At 38.6% G+C, this 25,192-nt stretch overlaps 1 protein-coding gene across 2 annotated transcripts in view; it reads right to left on the reverse strand.

The window, feature by feature from the left end:
- The window catches only part of ARMH4 (armadillo like helical domain containing 4), a 123,425-nt gene that overhangs the window by 85,719 nt on the left and 12,514 nt on the right, over window positions 1–25,192 (reverse strand). For both annotated transcript variants that reach the window (XM_082616764.1, XM_082616763.1), the window contains exon 3: window positions 24,948–25,160. In XM_082616764.1, coding sequence (XP_082472890.1) covers window positions 24,948–25,160 — 213 coding nt within the window. The remainder of the gene's footprint in view (window positions 1–24,947; window positions 25,161–25,192) is intronic.

Raw genomic sequence — 25,192 nt, forward strand, 5'->3', positions numbered from 1 at the left:
AGAGATCATACCAAAATAATGAATTCTCTTGTTTCATTTAGGTCATTAAAGATTCCAAGCAGAGGAGAACAGAGGGAACAGCAAGACCAAAACCTTGAGGCAGATGTCTGCTTGCTGTGTTCTAAGAATGGCAAAGAAGACTGGGCTGGGGGGGGCAGGAGGGACAGAGAGAATACAGCAAATGAGGGGGAAGGGGTAGGCAGGGGCCACATCTAACATGTATTTACAAAGAATGACTCTGCTGCAGGGCAGAGTATAGGCTATATCAGAGCAAGAGACAAAGCAGGGAGACCCAATAGGAGGCTATTTCAAAACCCAGGGGAAAGGGAGAGCAGTGGTCAAATCTGGGATGTAATTTGAAGGTAGAGCCTTGCTGATAATTACAACGTGCGATGTGGGAGGAAGACCCCACTTTACTAAAAATGGGAACTAAAGAATAAAGAGCAAAATCAAGAATTTTATTTGAGATATATTAATTGTGTGGTGGCTTGTGCCTATGACATACAAATGGAAATGTTGGAAGTCTAAGGAAGGTCAAAGCTAGAAATAAAAACCTAGGAATCATCGACTTATAAATTATATTTAAAGCCTTGAGACTGGCTGAGATCACCAAGAGAATGAGAGTGGATGAAAGCGAAGTGGTCCAGCCCAAGCCCTGGACAATCGAACATTTAGAGGTTGGCCAGCAGAGGGAGATCCAGCAAAGGAGACAGAAAAAGGACCACAGGTGGGAGAAAAACTAAGACTGAAGGACTGAGTAGCAAACTGAGACTCTGGCTTTGACATCTGGGAAGTCATTAGTGACCTTGACAAAACTTGTTTCCCTGGAATGGTAGGGACAAAAGTCAGACTGAAGTGCTTCCAAAGAAAATTAGGAAAATGGAAGTAGACACAGCAAATAGAGAAAACACGAGAAATTTGAAAAAGAGAACAGGGACATTAGGGGGTAGCTGGAAGGAGATATGGGGTCAAGGGTAGGTTCTTAAAATAGGAGCTACTAGAATTTGCTTATAATTGATGAGTAAGATCTGGTAGAGAGGGGGAAACTGATGACGCAGGAGAGAGGGGAGAGTGGCTGGAGGAATGTCCCAAGAGATGAGGTATAATGGAGAGGTTACACACATGGACCCTGGAGCCAAACAAACTTATTATGGCTGCGTGATTTTGGACAAGTTACTGAATTCTGGTGCGCCTCAGCTTTCTCACTGTAAGACTGGTATGAGTCCTACCTCACAGGGCTGTTGTAAGGATTACATTAGTTAATATATCAGGTACTTAGAACTAAGCCTGGCACATAGTGGCCACCATATAAGGCTGGCTTCTTTGCTATTACAGAGAGGGGAGGGGGCCCAGTGCATGGCCTGCTCAACTACATCCTCTGCCGTAGCAGGCACGTGCCGGTGGGCGGGTAGATTTGGTGGTGGGAATACGTGAAAGTTATATTTCTTTTCTTAGTCAAATAAAAAACTGGAAAGGAGAAGAGAAATGGTGGTGATTTGAGGCAACAGGAAAAAGTGTGAAATAGTCATCTTGAAGGATGTGTGAGTGAATTCTTGAGGAAAATGAGGTAGCACTGCCAGGCAACCCTATGAGTCCACATGAGATGTGATGTCATAAATTTAAAGTAAGGCGTGTTAAGATGATTGTGTGTTTTTCTTCAGCCACATTCAGCTGCTTGGATGCAGGAATGGGTGGAGGGGTAGAGTAGGCAGAAACATTTAACCAGGGCCAAGTTTTGCTAGGAGAGCTCAATTGGGGAAGGGGGGAGGAAAAAGCAGTTGATTGTGTCTGGGCATCTAATGTACAGCATGGTGACTATGATTAACAACACAGTATCATATACTTGAAAGTTATTAAGACAGGAGATCTTAAATGTTATCACCATACCAAAAAAAAATGGTAATTATGTGAGGGGATGGAACTGTTAACTAACCTTACTGTGGTAAACATTTTGCAATATATATATATATATATATATATATATATATATATCTCAAAGTGCAGTGTATATATATATATATATATATATATATATATATATATATATATATCTCAAAATGATTATCATGTGTATGTGTATGTATCAAATCATCACCTTAAACTTACATATGTTATATGTCAATAAAATCTCCATAAAGCTGGGGTGGGGGTAAAAAAGATGGACCAGGGACTCTAGCTAAAGAGAAGTTGAGAAGGATGGTGGATAGAGAAAAAGTAACAGGGTCAGATTATGGAGAAAACTATCAGGGATCATCAAGACTATTTGACAATTTTGCTGACCTTCCTCCTACAGACAGAAATGTGTCATAGGCTAAAAAGAACACTATTATTTTTAAAATGTTATAAAATCACTTTTAGTTATGCTTCCTCTCCACAAACCTAAGAGGGTTGTACTAGATGGAATAATTGTGACAATATGATACTGATCCCCTAAGAACCTCAAAGGCGAAGCCAGAGCTCTGAGCCATGGATTTCCAGCTCTCATCATTGAACCATTGTCCTCTGACCCAGTGGTCCCCAACCTTTTTGGCACCAGGGACCGCTTTTGTGGAAGACAATATTTCCACAGACCGCAGGGGTTGAGGGGGGATGGTTCAGGCAGTAATGCGAGCGATGGGGAGCGATGGGGAGCAATGGGGAGTGGCAGATGAAGTTTGGCTTGCTTGCCCGCTGCTCACCTCCTGCTCTGCAGCCCGGTTCCTAACAGGCCACGGCCCTGGGGTTGGGGACCCTTGCTCTGACCACCACCAACCACCAAGGACAACTTCTATTTGGTCCTCAATGTGTTCAGTTAGTTCCTCCTCTTTAAAATATAGAGCTAACTACATGATCCAGCAATCCCACTTCTGAGTATATATCTAAAGGAAATGAAATCATTGCCCTGAAGGAACATCTGCAGCCCCACATTCACAGCAGCATTATTCACAATAGCCAAGGTATGGAAACAACCTAAGTGGCCATCAATGGATGAATGGATAAAGGTGTGGTATATACTTATAAATATTTATATGTATTATTCATATTATATAATTTATATTATACCCATAAATAGGTGTAATATAAGTATATTATAACATAAATGGAATATTATTCAGCCTTTAAAAAAAAAGAAATCCTGTCATTTGCAACATGGATGAACCTGGAGGGCATTATGCTAAGTGAAATAAATCAGACAGAGAAAGACAAATACTACATGGTATCACTTATATGTGGAATCAAAAAAAAAAAAGTCTAACTCACAGAAACAAAGAATAGAAAAGTGATTGCCAGGGTCTGCCGTTACAGGTGGAAATAGGGAGAAGTTGGCAAAAGGATACGAACTTTCAGTTATAAGATGAATAAAGTTTGAGGATCTAATGTATAACATGGTGACTACAGCTGAAAACACCATATTGTACAATTGAAATTTGCTGTGAGAATAGAACTTAAATGTTCTCACCAAAAATAAAAAAGGTAAATATGTGAGATGATGAATGCGTTAATCTGATGGTGGAAATCCTTTCACAACGTATGTGTATATCAACTCACCAGCGTACACGTTAAATATCTTACAATTTAATTTGTCAGTTATACCTCAGTAAAGCTGAGGGGAGGAATACAGAGCTATAAAAATAATGAAAGGGACCTCAAAATTCATCTTCCTCCATCCTTTTGCATCCTGAGGAGAAGGCAGCATCTATGCAAGTCTACGCAAACAAAATGTTTGCTGCCTTCACAATGGGATTTGGAGGACCTTGCTCAGGTCAACGTGTCTCATGTCTCACAGTCTCTCCCACACTCATCCCCCATGGTAAAGCCTTCCTTCTCCTCCCTGCCCTGAAATGCCCGATATGAGATGTCTAACTCCAAGTCAGACAATAAAACTGAGGAATACTCTCTCCAGAAACACATGATTGAGTAATATACAATTATTCAATTGTATATTGAGAAAGGGAAAGGAAGGACCCTGTCTGACGTGTGGGGTGAAAGACGAAAGTCTTCTCCTTGTCCCAGCAACACTGACCTTCAACACAAAGAACTGTATAAGGTTTACTAGTTGTCACTTTTAATACCTGAGCAAGCCTGGGGAGACAGCTATAGAAAAAGGAAGTTTCAGAAACTGTGCAGAGAAAATAGGAAGGAGACAAGCCTTACAGGAGTGAGAGTTCTCCTTTAGTCTAGCTTTATTCCCTCATTATCTTTTTCTACCAGGGAATTTTCTTATTTTTTTAGGAGGCTACAACCATTTTGTAGCTGTTAAACATCTTTAGTAGAATGGCACCTGTACCCTGCTGCAATTTCCAGTGGAATGTTGACTACTATTACAGATCAGTAACAAAAACAGGTATGATAACCTTTCTAATATTAGCAAAACAACGTATTTTACAGCAGCTTGGCCCAGAAAGGTGAAAAACTATTGGATAAAGGAAGGACAATCTTGTCCTCTGCTGTATCACCAGTGACTAACCCAGTGCCTGGCAGTCTGCAGCACTCAGTATTTGTTGAATGAATGGATCGATGGAGGAATGCACAGTCAGTGAGCTAGATCCGGGTTTTTAACAACTGGATCTAAGGAAACACAGAATAGCATTTAATAAGCAATTAGTAACACATTCCTCTGAGTAATCTTGCGACAAGCACAAAGGCAACATATCAAATGGACAGGTACAAAACAACCCAGAGTTGTATGCATGCTTCTTCCACTAATAAAAACTAAAGAGAAAGTCATCTGTATTTAGCCAGTCTTTCCACAGTTGCATCTAAGAGAAATAATAATGTTATGAACACCTCTGAACAATCACATGAAATAATCATTCAGCAAATAAAACTGTGCCAAAAACAATAACAGGATCCCCGACTCAAAGACCTGAAACTAAACGAAGAACTCATTCAAATAACACTACCAGGTTATATGTTAAAGGCTATAGGGTAATGCTTTCTGAATTTTGTAATTTGGGGTTAAGATAAACCCAAATTTTATTTTCATTTATCTGAATCCCAAATAAGCATGTGGATCAACATAAAACACACACGCACAATTATTCCATACAAAGATAGCACAGAAAAAGAAAAAATGAACCTTAAAAATGCTCTTGGTTTACCATTTATAACAGATACACCTCATATATCAACATCTGGCAACAGTGATCAGAGACTGAAGTTATATTTGTCCTGAGAATCCCTAAAGAACACTGCAACCCAGGAAGGGAAGGTTCAGAGTTCAGCCTAAGAAGTTTCTTCTAGTCATGTCCCCTGGCATGGAAAGTGCATCCTCGTAACTGATGCTTCTTTTTCCCAGGTTGACTGGACACCGATTACTTCATAAAACCAAACAACAACGCTGATGCTAACAGCAATCAAAGGGGCAGTCATGATGGTTTCTGAGTAACCATCTCCCGTGAGAGGCAAAATCCTCCAACCACTTCGCACTGCTCTCACTCCCAAACACCTGACACGGGTTACATAAAATTCCCTGGTCACTCGTGCTGAACCAGCATCTGCTCAAGGCATCCCACTGAATTCAGGATGCACAGTCAGGCAATGACTAAAGCTACTTGCCGTGGAGCTAATGGATTTTTCCATAGTACTCTTACCAAGATCAAGTCACTGGCTAGCATGTCCAATGTCAAGAATTCTGACACCTAACAATAGTGAGAAAACCGACTTAGGTGTCAGCCAAAGCGCCTACACAGGTGTTTGGACATTAGGCAGCTCAGCCTGCAACAGGGTCTGGAACATGGTTTGATTTCTGATTGATGGGCTTGAGGTGAACTGAAAGTTAAAATTAAAACTGTAAAACATTAAACAGAGATGCCAGGTTACGTGCCACATGGCCAAGAGATGCTTGATCATATTAAGTAGTGTGGCAACAGCTCAAACAGAGAAATGGCCTGTTGCAAGCGGCAGGAAGAAAATAAAAATATGTCTAGACAGTACCATCTCTAAGCCAATTTCATGTGTCTGGCCACTCTCTGACAGAATCTCTTCACAGCTGTTTCATAACCCATAACAGTACCTTGTACTTATATGGGGCTTTTCTTCTGAGGAAGTCAAATGCTTTGCAGGCCTGTTCTCCAAATGTACACAGTTGGCTAAGGAGAGCAAGTTTTATAAGCTCTGTATTACTTACAGCCTACTTTGCTGGTGATATAACTGCCTCGGGTGCTCAAATATCACAGCAGAGCCTCAAATGGGTTTGTTAAACCCCAAATTTTGACTCTTTAGGTCAGGCCTGTTTTCTTTATTTACTGCAAACATTTCTGCCTAAGGTTACCAAAACCAAGAGTTTTCGTTTTGTTCGGGACCAGGGCCATGATCTTCCCAACAAAATCAATAGAAGATATGGGAGAAAGTTTGCCCTGTGGTCTGGGCCCGAGTAACCTGGTTCTGCTACAAAGTCCAGTTACCATTTAATAGGCAGTTCCCACCAAAGATGCTCAGTTTCTCTCAATCCATTTTTATCAGTTTAGACATTTTAAGATTTCCAGAAGATAGAGACATAGCTAGCATTCCCAGAGTATTGCTAATGAGTCCAAGGGGAACCCTTGGTTGAGAATATGTCATCCCAACAATAGGAGTAGGAAGGACCCCACCTGTAACACTTGTTCCCCAACATGACCTCTCTATCCTTGACTTATAGGAAGAATAGGCTCCTGCCTTTACTTTCTGTCTCTTTAGAATAGCAATGATTAATTTGAATCTTTGTCTTTTGCCTATTTATTCATTAGGTTTCAGGGTCAAACCTCTCTTTTTCTTTCCTTTACAAAGTTTAAAATTAAATCTAAGGTACACAAATTAGGACACGTGAAGAAGAGGAAGGATACCATGAAAAGAAACAGGGTGAATTCTCTGGGAAGAGGCTAAGCATGAGTCTTTCTCCCATTTCCCCTGTAAATGGAATGGCTGTGACACATCCAAGTGGCAGACTTTTAAAAGAAGAAACACTTGTTGGCAAGTGTTTTCCTGGGAACCCCTATACAATATAATCAAGAGCCACTGTAGCAAAATGCTTTCTACACATAAAGAGCGACTGAAGTACTAGGGATGGTACTGCCTTAATTTTCAAGATTTATTTTTAACTTTGACTTCAAATGGGATGCAAAACTTAAAGGCCAGAGGAAAAAAAATTAAACTTGTTTTGAGGAGATGAAGCAATTCTCCAGCAGATGGCTCCCTGAGATTGAAAGGGATTGAGAAACCCCAGAAACTACTGAAATAATGAACACAAAATTCAGCAGCTCACAATGTTAAATTTCATTACATTTCTTAAATCTTAAATATTTCTGCCAACTAAGTGCTTCTACATTTTTATCATGTAATATTAGATATATACAAGAGAATATGTATATAATATTTCTGTTATTAAGCATAATAATGAAATCACCTCCAGAGAACTCACCATTCAGCTAAAGAACTGTAATATTACTACTGTGGCATCTATTTGCATATTCCTCTATCATCTTAACCACCTACTTCCCCTGAACGCCATAAAAAATTACTGAATGATGAATCACTTTGCTGTACAGCTGAAACATTGTAAATCAACTATACTTCAATTAGAAGCGTGTAATGGGGAAAGAATTACTGAATGTTATATTCTGGGACTTTTTTTCCACTCAAAATTATGACTTTATGTTTCACACATCTAACAAAACACTGGTTTGTTAATTTCACCAATTTATGGTATTCCATTTTGCAAGCATGTCACAATTCATTTATTTAGCTTCATGTGAATAAACTTTTGGGTTATTTAGTTGTTGCCAATTTTTTTGCTGTTATGCATAGTACTGTTATGAACATTCATATATGATCTCTAGTGGATCTATTCACTGGTTTCTCTAAGACATATTCCTAAAAGTGGACTCCCTCGGTCAAAAGGAATAGAGGTGTTTAACATGCTAAATGATGTCTAGATATATTTCCTTAGCTCCACATCCTCACCAACCTTTGCTATTGTCAAACTTTTTCTTTTCAATCTAGTGTGTATAAAATGATGGGTCACTGTAGAGGTAATTTGCATTTCCCTAATTATTTATGGGGTTGTATATCTTATCATAAGTTTGTGTATCTCTGTGAAATGCCTATTCACATGTTTGCTCCTTTTTAAGTTGTCTGTCATTTCCTATTGATTTTTTGGAGTTCTTTCTATTCTGGACACAATCCTTCATCAGTGATATGTATTACAAATACCTTCCCTAATTTTAGAAGTTGTACATTCACTGCCTTTCTAGTATATTTTTAGAAAAGTTTTCAGTTTTAATATAGTTGAATTTATCAATATTTTCCTTTGTGGTAAGCAATTTTTGTGTCAGGATTTTAAAAATCCTTCTGTATCCTTAGTTCAGAAAGATATTCTATAATTTTTCTCAGATTTTTGTTTCATCTTTTACATCTGTTTTTAAACCATATGGAATTGGGTTTTGTGTATCAGGGTACATTCAATCTGATTTAATTTTTTTCCAAACGGACAACCAATTGTCCCAAAACTTTTATTGGGAAAAAAAAAAATGCTTTCCCCACAACTCTGTAGTGCCACCTCTATCCTACATCAAGAACACCTACAGGAGTGTGTCTGTTTCAATGCTCTCTATTCTGTTCCACTAGTTATTTTAATTATCCCTGGCCATGACCACATTGTCTGAATATATAAAGATATAATAAGAGCTTTATAAGTCTTAATATCTGGTAGGGCAAGTGCCCCCCTCCTCCAATTTATTCCTCTTCTTCAGCAGTGCACTGGCAATTACTCCTTGGGCTTTTGTTCTTCCATACAAATTTTACAAAAAGTTAGTCAAACTGTCAAGGATTAACGAAACGGAAAATTGGAATAATGAAATCTTGTCTTTATTCCTTCATTCTTTCTATTTTCTTTGGGGTTCTTCTGTTTTTATAGCTTAAGGTGGAGGCTGCTTGGGTCATTAATTTTCAGACTTTCTTCTTTTCTAATAGAAGCTTTAAAGGCTAAATATTTCCTTTTAAATATTCATTTAACCTTCATCTTACAAGTTTTGATATAATATTTCACTATGATTCTGTTTTAATTATTCTTATTTTATACTATAATTTTTCTTTGATGCATAAGTTATTTAGAAGTGTGTTTTTTTAATTTTCAAAGGTACAGGACAATTTATCTTTTTATTTTAAATGTCTAACTAAATTGAACAAACATCAGGGAACTGGCCTGCATGGTACCAGTTCTCTGAAATCTGTCAAGATTGCTTTATGGACTAGCATATGGTCAGTCTTTGTAAATATTTCACGTGTGCTTTAAGATAATGTGTATTCTCTAATAGTTTGGTACACTATTTTTATATGTCCATTAGTGCATTTTGTATTAAATTTTATTTTGTTTGAAAATTTTAGCAAACTGAAACCAACACATAAAAAAGATGATACAGTTGGGCTTATCCCCAAACTACAAAGTTGTCTTAGCATTCAAAAATCAATCAGTATAGTATAAAGCAACTGTATGCCAACAATAAAAAAAAATCAATTAGTATAATTCACCGTATTAACAGAAAAACCATATCATCATCTCAATTCCGAAACACAGATTCGGAAAAACCATTTGACAAAATCCAATATCCATTAATGACCAAAAAACAAAACAAAATGAAAAAGTTTCAGCGAACTAGAAAAAGGCAGAAACTTTCTCAACCTGAAAGACGACATCTATAAAAATCCCACAGCTAACGCCATATTTGGTTCCCTTGTATTTACTGTTATTATTGATATATATGAATTTGTTCCTTTATTCGTTCCCACTTTTTCTATTCTTTTCCTTCTTGTTGTCTCACTTGCTGTCTCTTGGTGCTACACTTTCTATAATGTCTTCAAACTGATCTTCCTGTTCACTAACTCTCTCTTATTGCATATTTAACCATTTAATTATCAAAGGTTTTTCCCCAACAATTCTATCTTTATTTCTAAATGCTTTATTTGGTTCCTTTTTTTTTTTTTTTTTTTTCATTTTTGGCTGCATTGGGTCTTCGTTGCTGCCCACAGGCTTTCTCTAGTTGTGGTGAGAGGGGGCTACTCTTCGTTGCAGTGCGCGGGCTTCTCGTTGCTGTGGCTTCTCTCGTTGCGGAGCACGGGCTCTAGATGGGCGGGCTTCAGTAGTTGTGGCACATGGGCTTAGTTGCTCCGTGGCATGTGGGATCTTCCCGGACCAGGGCTCAAACCCATGTGCCCTGCATTGGCAGGCAGATTCTTAACCACTGCGACACCAGGGAAGCCCTATTTGGTTCTTTTAAAAAATCTGCTGGGTCATTTTTGTTAGTTTCTTATTATTTGCTCATTTTTGTGATTTCATCTTTTCTTTCCTTCAACCTTTTATGCCATGGTTATTTTATATTCTACTCTGATCATTTTAGTATCTAAGGTCCTGGATAAGGAGTATGCCAATCAACTGTTTGACTTTTCTGCTGACTTTCAATCACGGCTGTTTGTTTCCTTGTTAGTTTATTGACCTTTTATTATGAGACCATATTTGCCTGATTTTAATCTGTGGGTAAACTATGCATCTCAATTGGGCATGCTCTTTTCCAGAGAGCATTTACATCTGCTTTTGTAGGGAGTCAGGTTGTGATATAAACCTGAAACTACTTTATTCCCCTTTTAAAGATACAGACTTAATGTGGAAATTTCAATCTGGGTCCCTCTTCTTGCTACAAGTCCAAATGTAGACTCCTAATATTACTACTGTCCTAGAGTGCTTTTACCTTTCCAATTTGCTTTCTCCTTACAGCTCACTTGTTGGGTTTCAGCTCACTTTGGAATGGATTGAGCTAAAAAGTACAGTCTTTGGAGATTTTTTCTGACTGCTTGCAATTTCATTAATGTACTAAAGCATGTGTTTCACCCAAGATCTAGGCATTTCGCTATGGTTGGGTCTGTCAGAGTCTTCATCAGAAGCTGAAATCCAAACAATGAGCCTTCCAAAAGCATCCATATCATCTACATTTGTCCAATAGGTTGAGTGAGAGTGCTTATTGGCTTTTCAAACACCATTTTCAAATTCCAAATTTCAAACACTCATAAGAGCATCTGTAATCTGGGGTGCATTTTTAAATTAGATAAAATCTCATATGTTATTGTTTATTAAATATTCTGCTTTAAACATTTGTTTCTTTAATTCTCTCTTTTCAAAATCTCCTCACAGTGATTTTTTTAAAACCTCCTATATTAATCTATACAAATTTCTTGAAAACATTTTATTGAAATTCAAACTTCCCAATAACTCTATAATAGTAAATATAATCATTAGAAACTTCTTCCATTCTATCCTTAACAATATTCAAAAGGTACATACGTGAGAAAATTTAAAAGCTTGAGACAAGATAATCTGCACACTTCGAACACCCCTTGAAAGATATTTTGGATTCAACCCACATTTCAGATAGATGTTTAAATTTTTTGTTTAATATCACTTTCTTTAAATTAGAGGATTCTGCTCTTGATAATGTAATCTCCTGTATCTTGTTAGCAAGCTAAAAATATCAGTCTACATAACTAACCTCACATTTACTGGTCATTACATAATCCCTTTTCAGCCTTGACCTCATATAATTGGTGTTCTCCATTATCTTCTATAAATCCTGCCCCAAATTAAACTGAGTTATCTTAATAGAGAGAGCCCTAGAGCAATAATTATAAGTTCTCAAGTCTAGCTCCTGTTCATTAAACAACTCACTTTGGATTCAGATGACAGACTCTTATGTATTTCCCTTTGGAAAATGAGACTACGGCAATATTGCTCTATTTCTCAAGGGTACTGTAAAGAGAAACATAAAAGCTTTATTATTATTTTATCTATAAATTCTGAGCCATCCAGAATAAAGCCTTTGTCTGCAGTAAGTTAGTAGTCTTAAAGGAATATTTGCTTTAAGCAAACATAGGCAAAACTTATGTTTAAGAATCCACATACACTCAAAAGATAAATCATGGGTTGGTTAGGCTGATTATTGATTTTGCAAAAAATACCTATGAAAGTAGATATCCCCTTTAAAACATCACTCAAGTAATTCAAAATGAGGTTTATGTATTAATTAGCGGAAATGTGTTTGTTTTATCATATCTGTGTATATTTACCTTCTTGAAACCAGAGATCCTGTCTTATTCTTCTTTGTGCCCTACCCCGCCAGGATCAAGCATTGTGCTTTGCAAAAAATAAGCCCTCAATATATGGTGGTTGAACAGAAATAAACTGAAAAGAACTTTAATTCATTATCTTCCTCCTCAAAATAAGTAGTAATGCCTTTATAGGACTCCAATATAATTTTTATTAATTTATATTATGTATTCACTTCAAATGAGTATAATATCAACTTTTTAAGGAAAATCCACCTACATGCTTTTGTCACCCTAGGGAGAGGGGTGGCCCACAGGGGGAAATGATCTTTGTACAAATTAACTCCAATAACATTTCTAGAGAAGGATCTCCCTCCTCCCCCCTTACCTGTTCTTCCTTCCCTCTCACTCTGGCTTCTCAAAGTGGGTTTAAAGAATAATTTAAGTTTACTGAGTTGCCTTACCTGACTAAGTGCAGGTATCAGTATGGATTCCAATAAGAAGGAAATGAAATAATGTTCAACCCCACAGTGGGATGCAAGAAATCTAAGCAAATTCCTACTAGAAAGAGATTTCTAGCAGAAGGTAGTTGGGAGCCACTGCTTTGTTCACATAAAAAGTGCTCAACTTCAGGCCCAAAATAAGCACCGTATTTAAAACAATAACAAGTAGGGCGAGTCAAATCAAAACACATCAATTAAAGAAGATAATGGTCCTAAAACCATCCACTACATCGCTGATCATCACTTGCCCAACACCTGGTACCTTCAGACACTAGGGACACAAGGGCAGAAAGCTCTGACCCTGCCCTTAAAGAGGTTTGGAGAATTCAGTTAAGAGCACAAACTGATGATCAATGGCTGGGAAGACAGATTCATTTTGGTTGTGATACTAATAAAAATGAAATAGGATAGGTAAACACTAGAATTGATTTCTGACACTTTGAAAAATCAGAATATTTCATATAAAAATGGGAATTTTCAGCTTCCCTCGGAAGAAATCTGAGATCTAGCATCACTGAACTCATATTCTCCTCCTGGCAACCATATGAACAGAATCTGTCTGGATCAGAGGGAGTGTGTGCTCTCTACTGAAACACATTACTCCCTACTGTCTTAGGCACCTTCCTCTTTGCTCACTTACACTATCTGCCTGGCCCCTGACCCATTGGTTGCATGCAGAGGATGTGAATATTTCACTATAACAATTAAGACATAATAGTACTTGATCACAATACATAATTTTAATTGATACATGATATTAAAAGTTCATATTTATTATGTATTTACTCTATGTCATGCATTATTTACTATACACAAGCTCTCATTTTACCTCATAATAGGAGACAGGAACACCAATATCTCTGCTTTACACAGATGGAAAAACTGAAGTCTAAAGAAATTAAATACTTTGGTCAATATCACAGTGCTTATTCATGATGAAGCTAACACTTAAACTCAGGCATGTCCATTTGAGGCCATAACCACAGCTATTTTTTTACTGTACTACTCATCAATGCAGGCTGGGTGGTCTGAGAAGCTTCATAAAGAAGAGATATACAGAAGACCAAAAAGCACATGAAAAGATGTTCAACGTTGCTACTTATTAGAGAAATGCAAATCAAAACTACAATGAGGTATCACCTCACACCAGTCAGAATGGCCATCATCAAAAAGTCTACAAATAATAAACGCCGAAGAGGGTGTGAGAAAAGGGAACCCTCCTACACTGTTGGTGGGAATGTAAATTGGTACAGTCACTATGAAGAACAGTATGGAGGTTCCTTAAAAAACTAAAAATAGAGCTACTATATGATCCAGCTACCCCACTCCTGGGCATATATCCAGAGAAAACCATAATTCGGAAAGATACATGCACCTCAGTGTTCACTGCAGCACTATTTACAAGAGCCAAGACATGGAAGCAACCTAAATGTCCATAGACAGATGAATGGATAAAGAAGATGTGATATATATATATACAATGGAATATCACTCAGCCATAAAAAAGAATGAAATAATGCCATTTGCAGCAACATGGATGGACCTAGAGATTATCATACTAAGTGAAGTAAATCAGACAGAGAAAGACTAATATCATGATATCACTTATATGTGGAATCTTTAAAAATGATACAAAAAAATGATACAAATGAACTTATTTACAAAACAGAAACAAACTCATAGACTTAGAAAACAAACTTATGCTTACCAAAGGGGAAAGGTGGGGGGAGGGATAAATTAGGAGTTTGGGATTAACATATACACACTCTATATATAAAATAGATAACCAACAAGGACCTACTATATAGCACAGAGAGCTCTACTCAGTACTCTGCAATAACCTATATGGGAAAAGAGTCTGAAAAAGAATGAATATATGTATATGTATAACTGAATCACTTTGCTGTACACCTGAAAGTAACACAACATTGTAAATCAACTATACTCCAATATAAAACAGAAAGAAAGAAGGAAGGAAGGAAAGAAGGAAAGAGAGAAAGAAAGAAAGAAAAGGAAAGAAAGATGACTTTGAGCTGAATGGTTTCTGTCTCTCCTTCCTGTCCTCTTTCAACTTTAACTTCATAGCCCTCTGTTTATAGAGTAGCATAGCACTGAGTATTATTTGCTATAGAATATGACAGAATGACTCTATACAGGTATATTGCTTGTATAGTGAGAACAATGTGATATTGCCCAGACGTGAATCATGACAGGCTTTTAACAGAGATGGGATTTCCTCTAAAGAGTGGGATGTACATGGTGTCAATCATGATGGTTATCTGGCTGTCAGTTGCCTAGGGATTGGAGGTATGTCCTTCAACCTGGAAAGCAGGACAGACAATATGTAAGTGGAGTTGGGGATTCCCTACTTGGTGGTGGGCCCTAGAGGAAATTTACATCTTTGTCTTGGCTCTTCCACATGGGGGCAGGGATGGGAAGGAGAAAATAAGTTATCCTCAGAACAGGAAACAAGCCAAGAGTTGTGAAGCCAGAAAGCCTAGCAAGGTGCCTGAAAAACTGTTCCAGAGCTTTGGGTACCGAATATTAAAAACCTTCTCAGACCATGGAATGAGTCGAGGCCTGGGAGCCCTGGAAGCTCCCTAGCTAAGGTACGATCAGAGAGAAATGTGTACCTCATAAGCCTAACTCATTTTATGTTTCTTTTCTTTTCTTGGTTCATTTGCTTTGTGTTCCCTTAGGTTGGAGCCAAGTATTTTTTAAATTTCTACTAATTTTAGTTGAAACAAATGAGAGGGTTTTCGTCTATGCTTGAGCTGGAGTTTTAACAGGAAGCAGGGCTCCTCAGAGAGCACGTGAGGCAGATACCTTGAGAAAACCCAGAGGGAGCAATGTTGGGCCCCCACTGCGCAGCATGCAGGATCTTAGTTCCCCAAACCGTGTCCCCTGCTGTGGAAGCCCTGAGTCTTAACACTGGGCCGCCAGGGAAGTCCCTCCTTATACTGTTTTTATAGAAGTTTCCACAGAATATTTTGTCTGGAGATATCAAACAATTAGAAGGAGACTTCCCTGAGTGGCGCAGTGGTTAAGAATTCGCCTACCAATGCAGGGGACATGGGTTTGATCCCTGGTCCAGGAAGACCCCAAATGCCAAGGAGCAACTAAGCCCGTGCGCCACAACTACTGAGCCTGTGCTCTACAACGCTCGAGCCACAACTACTGAGCCCAAGTGCCGCAACTACTGAAGCCCGCGTGCCTAGAGCCCATGCTCCGCAGCAAGAGAAGCCACCGCGATGAGAAGCCCGCACACGGCAGCAAAGAGTAGCCCCCGCTCACCACAACTAGAGAAAGCCCGCACGCAGCACCGAAGACCCAACACAGCCAAAATAAATAAACAAATAAATTTATTTTAAAAAAATAAGAAGAAGAAGGAGGTAGAATGGCTAAAGAAGAAGAAACACAGGTAAATGTAGGTAGAATCAATGTAAATCTTTCCAGACAAATTTAATATTTCCAAGTGTGAACATTTTTAAAATCTTGTAAGGCCATTCAAACTGATGCATTATATTTTTCTTCTAATCTTTTCCTTTGGGGATATGTATGCATTTTAATAATAAAAGCTAGTCTGATGCCAAAACAATTTCATGGTTATGAACACAGCCTGATAAAGTGCAGTTGGTAATATTCTTACATTATTTTATACATTGTTAAGGTTTTTAATTATTTGTACTCCGATGTAATAAAATTCTCAATGATTATACCAGTAAAAGGATAGTTATGTCTAGCCTCATACTGAAAAATCATGTTTGAAAAATCATGCTTTTAAAAATGCCTTGAGGGGCTTCTTTGGTGGCGCAGTGGTTAAGAATCCGCCTGCCAATGCAGGTGACACGGGTTCGAGCCCTGGTCCCGGAATATCCCACATGCCGCGGAGCAACTAAGCCCGTGCACCACAACTACTGAGCCCGCGTGCCACAACTTCTGAAGCCTGCATGCCTACAGCCCGTGCTCCACAACAAGAGAAGCCACAGCAATGAGAAGCCCATGCAAGGGAGAGTAGCCCCTGCTCACCACAACTAGAGAAAGCCTGCGCTCAGCAACAATGACCCAATGCAGCCAAAAATAAATAAATAAAATGAATAAATTTATTTTTTTTAAATGCCTTGATTTTCTGCAAACATCTAAAATGTCTTTGAAATCTCCACATCCTATTGTGCAGTTGCAAGCTGCATGCTTGCTTTGACAACTGCAAAAACCACCACACGTGGAAAGCCCTGCTTGGACCACTCCTCACAGGGATTGTCAGTCCTGGAGTATGAGCCCAGATGAAACACTCAGAACCAATCGTTTTGCCTAGGATTCTGAACAATCCCCTCAAGAGAGACCTGGTACAGTTTCCTATAAATCATATATTTGTTTGGCCTGAGGCTGAGCACCTGGTTGCTGCATCTAAAAACTATTCTTAAGTAATAATTTACCTCAGTAATAATGTAGTGAGACTTCCCTGGCAGCACAGTGGTTAAGAATCTGCCTGCCAATGCAGGGGACACGGGTTTGATGCCTGGTCTGGGAAGATCCCACATGCCGCGGAGCAACTAAGCCCATGCACCACAACTACTGAGCCTGTGCTCTAGAGCCCGCAAGCCACAACTACTGAGCCCATGTGCCACAACTACTGAAGCCCACACACCTAGAGCCCGTGCTCCCCAACAAGAGAAGCCACCGCAATGAGAAGCCAGTGCACTGTAACGAAGAGTAGCCCCCACTCGCCACAACTAGGGAAAGCCTGTGCACAGCAATGAAGACCCAACGCTGCCAAAAATAAATAAATAAATTTATAAAAAATAATAATAATAATGTAGTACCTTTGCATGGTGATGTACGGTAATTAGGCTTATCATGGTGATAATTCTGAAATGTATAGAAATATCAAATCCCTATGTTGTGCACTAGGAACTAACCTAGCTGGTCAATTATACTTCAAAAAGAAACGAACAAACAAACTCATAGAAAAACAGATCAGATTTGTGGTTACCAGAGGCGGAGGGTAAGAGGATAGAAAACTGGATGAAGGCTGACAAAAGATGCAAACTTCCAGTTATAAGATAAGTAAGTAGTAAGGATGCAATGTACAATATGATTAATATAATTAGCACTGCCGTATGTTATACATGGAAGTTGTTAAGAGAATAAATCCCAAGAGTTCTCGTCACAAGGAAAAAAATTTTTTTCTTTTATTTTGTATCTACGTAAGATGATGGATGCTCACTAAACTTATTGTGGTAATCATTTCATGGTATATGTAAGTCAGATCATCATCCTGTACACCTTAAATTTACACAGTTCTGTATGTCAATTATATCCCAATAAAACTGGAAGAATAAAAAAGAAAGAATTCATCTAACCAAAAAGCTAAAATTATAGAAACATGCTTGATCACATGCCTATAAAATAATTGAATGGTAGTGTGGTATGTGTGATATCTAAAGGATGATTCACCAACCTTTAAAATGTTTTCCATACTTTTCGATATCCTATGACTTATTTTTTTATAAATATCAAAAGAACAACACACACACACATACGACTCCCAAGAAGGGGCTCCCCTGGTGGGGCAGTGGTTAGGAATCGCCTGCCAATGTAGGGCACACGGGTTCGAGCCCTGGTCTGGAAAGATCCCACATGTCACGGAGCAACTAGACCTGTGCACCACAACTACCAAGCCTGCGCTCTAGAGCCCGTGAGCCACAACTACTGAGCCCACGTGCCACAACTACTGAGCCCATGCGCCTAGAGCCCGTGTTTCGCAACAAGAGAAGCCACCACAATGAGAAGCCTGAGCACCGCAGTGAAGAGTAGCCCCCGCTCATCGCAACTAGAGAAAGCCCGTGCGCAGCAATGAAGACCCAATGTAGCCAAAAATAAATAAATAAAATAAATAAATTTATCTAAAAAAAAAGACTCCCCAGCATAAATATCAATTTTTTATTTCTCTAAGCTGGGGCTAAGTTCTCTCTCCTATCTCTCACAGTCCTTTTTCTGTAATTGTTTTGTGATACTTTCCCACCTTCTACCTTGTGTGTCTGTTATTTATGTATTTATCATAACTTCCACTAAAATTTACACAAGATCTACTCTCACTTCTTTTTATTATCTGAATGACCAAATACTTGCTAAGTGTACACATAAATGAATGAATAAATAAAACCACTGAATATGTACAAAGCTAAATCCTTTTGTCATCATGAGCCATTATATAAAATTTCCTAAGTGTCTAAGAGTGAGCTTTACTAAGCAGTGTAACTTTCTGGTGCTGGGCAACAAAGATGCAGAAAAAAAAAAAGGGAAGAAACGACTCTATAACAATGCTTACTTAATTGTGACTACACCAATAAATAAATTCCCTATGATAAGAAAGCACACCAGAAAACTTAGAGTGAATGTCAGTTATTTTTCTTCAACAGCAGAATTTGTAGCAAAGCTTTATGGTAATACATCATAATATGGATTCTAAATATTTTTGAAATACCGCTGGCTATGTGAGCATTAGCAACAGACATGTGATGACCACTCCAAGAGCTGAATAATTTACTGTACTAACCTAAAGAACATTCAGGTACTTAAGAACAGAGACCTATCATAAATGCCAGAGAAAGTATGATGATTTCAGGACAAGCCAACAAAGTGACTTACCATAAGGGGTAATCAATGACTGAAATCATTGCCTCTGTTATTGAGGCAAAATTAAATCCAAAGCATTTTCAAGAACAAAAGCCAAGGGCTTCCCTGGTGGCGCAGTGGTTGAGAGTCCACCTGCCGATGCAGGGGACACGGGTTCGTGCCCCGGTCTGGGAGGATCCCACACGCCGCAGAGTGGCTAGGCCCGTGAGCCATGGCTGCTGAGCCTGCGCGTCCAGAGCCTGTGCTCCGCAACGCGAGAGGCCAGAACAGTGAGAGGCCCGCGTACCGCAAAAAAAAAAAAAAAAAAAAAAAAGAACAAAAGCCAAAACTTGTATCCATTCTTAACATACTCAGAGTAAAAATTAGAGTGAACATCCTTAACTTCATACTACAGTATCATAAGTAACAGTGGACAGTTCAAATTTACAACACTCTACTGGATCTTTAATATTATGACCACATAGCAGCTCCCAAAGGTAAGTCACATAAACTTGGCTTCATAAACATGGACTTGAGATGAGACCTTTGACTACACTTTCTCATTCATCCATTCTAGCTGCCTTCTGAGTTGAAACATTATATGAGAATTGAGAATATAACAAGAAAATATTCTCTGAAAAGGAGTACATATTGGGAAGACCAAAAAAAATTGATTTTGTGAATTAAAGTGCAGTTGAAGAGCAAACACTTCTCTCATAAAAATTACATGGGCTCTTAAGAATCCTCAATGGAACTATTAAAGAAAAATATTTCTGCGGCTTCTCCACAAAGCCACTTAAAGAATGCATTTCCCAATTCATTTCTGACTGACCAATAAAAGACAGAAACTAAGCACCTTTTTTTCAGTACCAATTAGGAGATCACACAGCCAAAAAATATCACTCAGTCATCTGAACAAAGACATACTTTTCAAACACAGCTTTCTCCTGAAATCCCTATGCTATTGAAATTCCTGTTATTGTAGAGAGAATCCTAGAACAGAGACAGAACTGAGAATTCCAGATAAGAAAGGAGAGATAATATCACTGTCTTTCAGCAGAGGAAATTAAGAGAGGCTGAAAATGTATATAGGACATGCTCTCAGAGGACTGTGGAAAAAACGTCCATGAAATTAAACACACAGATGTGCACACACACACACACTCACGAAGGGAGGAAAATTGATGTCACTGAAATAGATTAAACAACAAATGACAGAAAAATGACAGCTTTCTGCCCCATGTGTGCTGCCTCACTAGGAAAAGATGTCAAAAATACAATCTTTCAAAACCTAAATATAAGGACATCCAAAATGGTCTTCGAAAAACAAGGAAAAAACGGTCAGAAAAGAGAAAATTGAAGTCAAATGATATATTTGGTCTTATTTTTTAAAAATCAACATATTAAAAAAATTAAACATGATTTTCCTGTTGAGTACTAAGAATTAAAAACCTCTTCACATGTTAAAAATGGTAATATGCTATATGTTTATATATAACGTGTCGTATGTAAAAAAAAAAAAAAAAAAAAAAAGGTAATTCCCCGGCATGTCAATAACCCTGTAATAAACCCTGTAATAAATAGGCACTTTGAAACAGATGAGGAAATGGGAGTTGTCTGGAATAACGGCACAGGATTTTACAGCCCCACCACTCAGTCTATTATGCCTATAGAAACACATTAAATAGGACCAGTCAGATCGAGAATTCACATTCTCCAGACCGAAGACACTGGTGTTTCTTCTTCTCTTGCAGAAAAGCAATACATTAACCCAGGCTCATCTTGAGAGAGTCCAAGCAAATTCACCCTGTTCCCAAGTCTGTCCCATCAGCACCAAGTGGTTTCCCACCTCTCACAGCTGGAAGGCCCGGCTATTGACTTCCAAACTTTAAGGGAGAAAGTGCTGGGGATGTGAAGAAGGATTACCAACACCTTAATCACAAGATCTGAGACACCTCCGTTTTTGTTCTCTTACCCCTCACACATTCTTAGAAACCTAGTACCTGGTACAAAGAGACCCACAGTAGATTTTTCTTCTGAGTATTGAACTGTTAAAGCCATAACCTTCCACCCTACAGAATTATTGCTACAGTTTTATAGCACAGATGAATTTCCATCTTCTGTGGAAATATAGGAAAGGCAGAAATAAGTCTGATTTGTTTAGAGTAAATAGATATCTTCATTTGGACTTCTAAAATTCAGAAAGCAGAATTACATTCAGTAAGAAATACTGAAGGCCTTAGTCCATTTGATATTAGTATTAAAATATTTTAAAGACAGCTAACCCAAATGAAAGAACTCCAAGTAAGTTTTCATAAGCAATCAGAAATTTTAAGTTGCCGTTTTGGAGCAGAGGAAGGTATTACCATTCAACCAAAAAGGACATCAACCTAAACAAAGATCACATCCAAAAATAAGATTATGCAACACTGTTAATCAACTATACTCCAATAAAAATTAATTTAAAAAGAACAAAAATTAGTTTATGTACATATATATGTACCTGTATATATATACACATATATACATATACATGTACTTTGCCATTATCCAATTTTTGAATTAAAAGTTGGAACACTTTGTCATGTTTATATTTCAAAGATGATGAATACAGCCCTAGTAGAGTTATGCCTGAGATACGTATAATGCATTTTTTATCATCCTCAAAGCATTTATTCCCTAAAAAAAAAAATACAGACAAGTAAAGTGTATCAGGCAAGGTGACAGATAAACCATTATCCCTTCAAAAATCAAACTGCATTTTTGCTGACAAGGTAAAAGGCGTCCTGAAATGGGCACAAGGCAGTACGCACTTACAGAAGCAGGCTTTCTTCAATGCCCAAGGAATGTAAACCACACCAAACTTCTCCCACTCCACCAATGCACATCCCTCAAGTGGGCGTTCCAGAGGCAGAGCAAGTGTGCCTTCAGAGCCCGCTGGAAAACGCCTCAGAAGCAGACCTCCTATTACGAGTTGAATTGTGTTCCCCCAGAAAATACGTTTAAGTCCTAAACCACAGAACTTGTGAATCGGACCTGATTTGGAAATAAAGTTCCAGCAGATGTAATCAAGCTCAGGTGTAATTATCGGGGTGAGTCCTAATCCAATGGCTGAGGTCCTCATAAGACAAGGGAAGTTTGGGCACAGAGGCACAAAGAGGGAAGAGGTGAAGACGAAGGCAGAGACCGCAGTGATGCTGCTACATGCCAAGGAACGCCTGAGGCACCAGAAGCTGGAAGAGGCGAGGGACGATCCTCACCCAGAGGCTTTGCAGGGAGCGCAGCCCTGCCTACAGCTTGATTTCAGACTTCTAGGCTCTAAAATTGCAAGCGAACAAATGTCTGCTGTTTTAAATCACCCAGTTTGTGAGACTTTGTTACGGCAGCCCTAGAAAACTAATACACTCCCTTAGTCATTATGTTGTAGAGACGTGAAGGAGAAGACAACAAGACAGGGGACCACGCAGATACAAATCTTAGGCTCATCTGGGACATTGACTATCCCTTAAAGAATAAACATTCAGAAATTTCCACAAAGGTTCTTGCTCCTTGGGTGTGTGGTGTCTAAAAGGGGCAGGTCTCTTGCCCATATTTCACTGAGACAAATACCCCATTCTCTGGAGAAGTGCTCCTGCCCCTGAGTGGGAAGGAAGATATTCAAATAACATATAGGGAGCTTAATAATATAATTAAATAAACACACACCTTAACTGGAGAACTGACATTTATCAACACATCAGACACAGAGATTCAAACTTGAAAGGTAGATAACTTGACATCACACAACCTCGTTCTAAGTAAGAATAAACTATCTTCCCCTGGGTCCAATGCTATGGAAGAATTAAAATGTTTCATCCAGTCAAAGCCTCAGGCTGCACTTATATTCCTGGACAAAGTGGAAAAACATGCACTGAAACTGGAGGCCTCCAATGCATCCAGGAATCTATCAATTTATCGATTTAAATAAGTGTAGTCACTCCTGCTTTAAGAGGACTAGATAGACCAGCATAAAACTAATTGTGACATTATTAACATATGCTAATTAAATATAAATTGTACTCCCTGGTATTTAGGAGAAAAGGTGTGCTCATTCAAAATCTTGTCTTAAGCCCAACAACATAGCAGAAAGAATATTTTTAAACCAAAAATGTCTTTTCATAAGCCTCAACAAGGATCATAACTTAGATCAAAACTGACAAAATATATTCTCAAAAAGAAGCTGGAATTGAGCTGTGTAGAAGAAAAGCACTAAAACTCTAGGACATCTTAGGCAAGTTAAAATTCTCACACATCTCAATATAACTGCCATCATCTACTAAATTTAGAAAAGTATTGCAGTCTCACAAGTATGGATTATTCACAAACACAATTTTTTTCCTCTGATTAAATAAGCCCTGCCGGGTAAAGCTGTCATCTCTAACTCAGGTTAATTTGGGGAAACCTGGTCTTTCCAGATGGCATCAAGGAGAGCAGACAGCTAATATGAGACTACATTCCAAGTTTTTATCTTAATGTGGAGAGCAAGAGCTGCTGGCCTCTGAGCTCGCTTTGATCCATTTCTTAAACCAGCACTCCATGGAATTCACAGTCCTCCTAAAATGTCACATTTCTCCACCAGAAAACTACCAGTATTACCCTGAAAGTCTGCAATACAGCCTGCTGCAAACCTGGCTGAACCACCTTCTCTGTTACAGAGTAGACAAAATATAAAATAACAGCACATCCTATGTCTTTACTGCATCCAACACATGGCTAATTTAGTGCCCAAAAGCTTACCTGTCTTCCAGATTAGTTTAAGAAACAGCACTACAAATCTCTGGGCATTTTGCAATCCAGCCAGGAGCTGTTCACCTGCCAAAATGCTGATTAATTAAACGACTTTTCATTATATTTCCCGACTTCTCATTTGTGGATGTGCAGCTGTGCTCCAAGCATCTTTTTTCATGCTCAACGCCAACGTCTTGGAAAGTAAAATTTGGCAAGAATTTCTCAGCCTTAACAGGTGAGGAGACTCTCTATCTCCAAAAAGTAGAACATCTAACCCAGAGACGTAATTAAGGGAGAATGACCCAGCATTAACAACCAGAGCAGTGTTACGAAAATACAATCCACATTAAAACTTCCACCCAAGAACATCGGGTGGGGAAACTCAAGTTTTCCATTAAACCAGTTTTCTCAATTCAGCCTGCACACTGAAATCATCTCAAGCAACTCTTGAAAAATATTGATGCCAGATTCCATCCCAACTGAATCAGAATCGCTGGGAGAAGGACTCAGTCATTAGGATCCTTTAAAAGCTCCCCAAGGTGATTCTAATGTTCAACTGTAATTGAGAACTACTGATGTAGAGCAGGGGTCAGCAAGCTTTTTCGGTAAAGGGCCATCTCATAAATATTTTAGGCTCTGTGGGCAGTTAGTCTCTGTCACAACTACTCAACTCTGCTGCTCTGGCACAAAAGTAGCCACAGACAATACACAAATGAACAAGTGTGGCTGTTAATTAGGAACACTGAAATTTGGATTTTATAAAAACTTCTACATGTCACGAAATACTATTCTTCTTTTGATATTTTTCAATCGTTTGAAAATGTAAAGACCAATTTTAGCTTGCCATACAAAAACAGACAGCAGGCCGGATTTGGCTGGGCCATGGTCTACTGACCCCTGATCTACACTACACACAGAATATACTTATCCTGGATCTTTTCTCAAAGACAACAGTTGCTCAGTGACTCACTAAATCTGTCCCAGAAAAGATCCCCTTCAAAGCATGGATACCTTCAGATTCGAGTTGGTCCAGACCATAGGAGGCAGCTGTATTAACATAGCTAATGGATGGAGCAGCAGTTCTTCTCTCGGAAGATGCCTCAGGATCAGCAAGCGCTGGGGAAGTGCTAGGTGCTTCCTCCATTATCCCAGGGGGCGTCACTGGAGAACCCACAATTGGTGTGAACAACTCCTCATTCGGCTCTGTGACTGTGTCCATTAGGTCTGCCAAACACAAGAGACACGACCCAAAGATG

The sequence above is a fragment of the Mesoplodon mirus genome (assembly GCF_964341445.2).
Source record: "Mesoplodon mirus genome assembly, chromosome: 4".
In the NCBI taxonomy this organism is placed as follows: Eukaryota; Metazoa; Chordata; class Mammalia; order Artiodactyla; family Ziphiidae; genus Mesoplodon; species Mesoplodon mirus.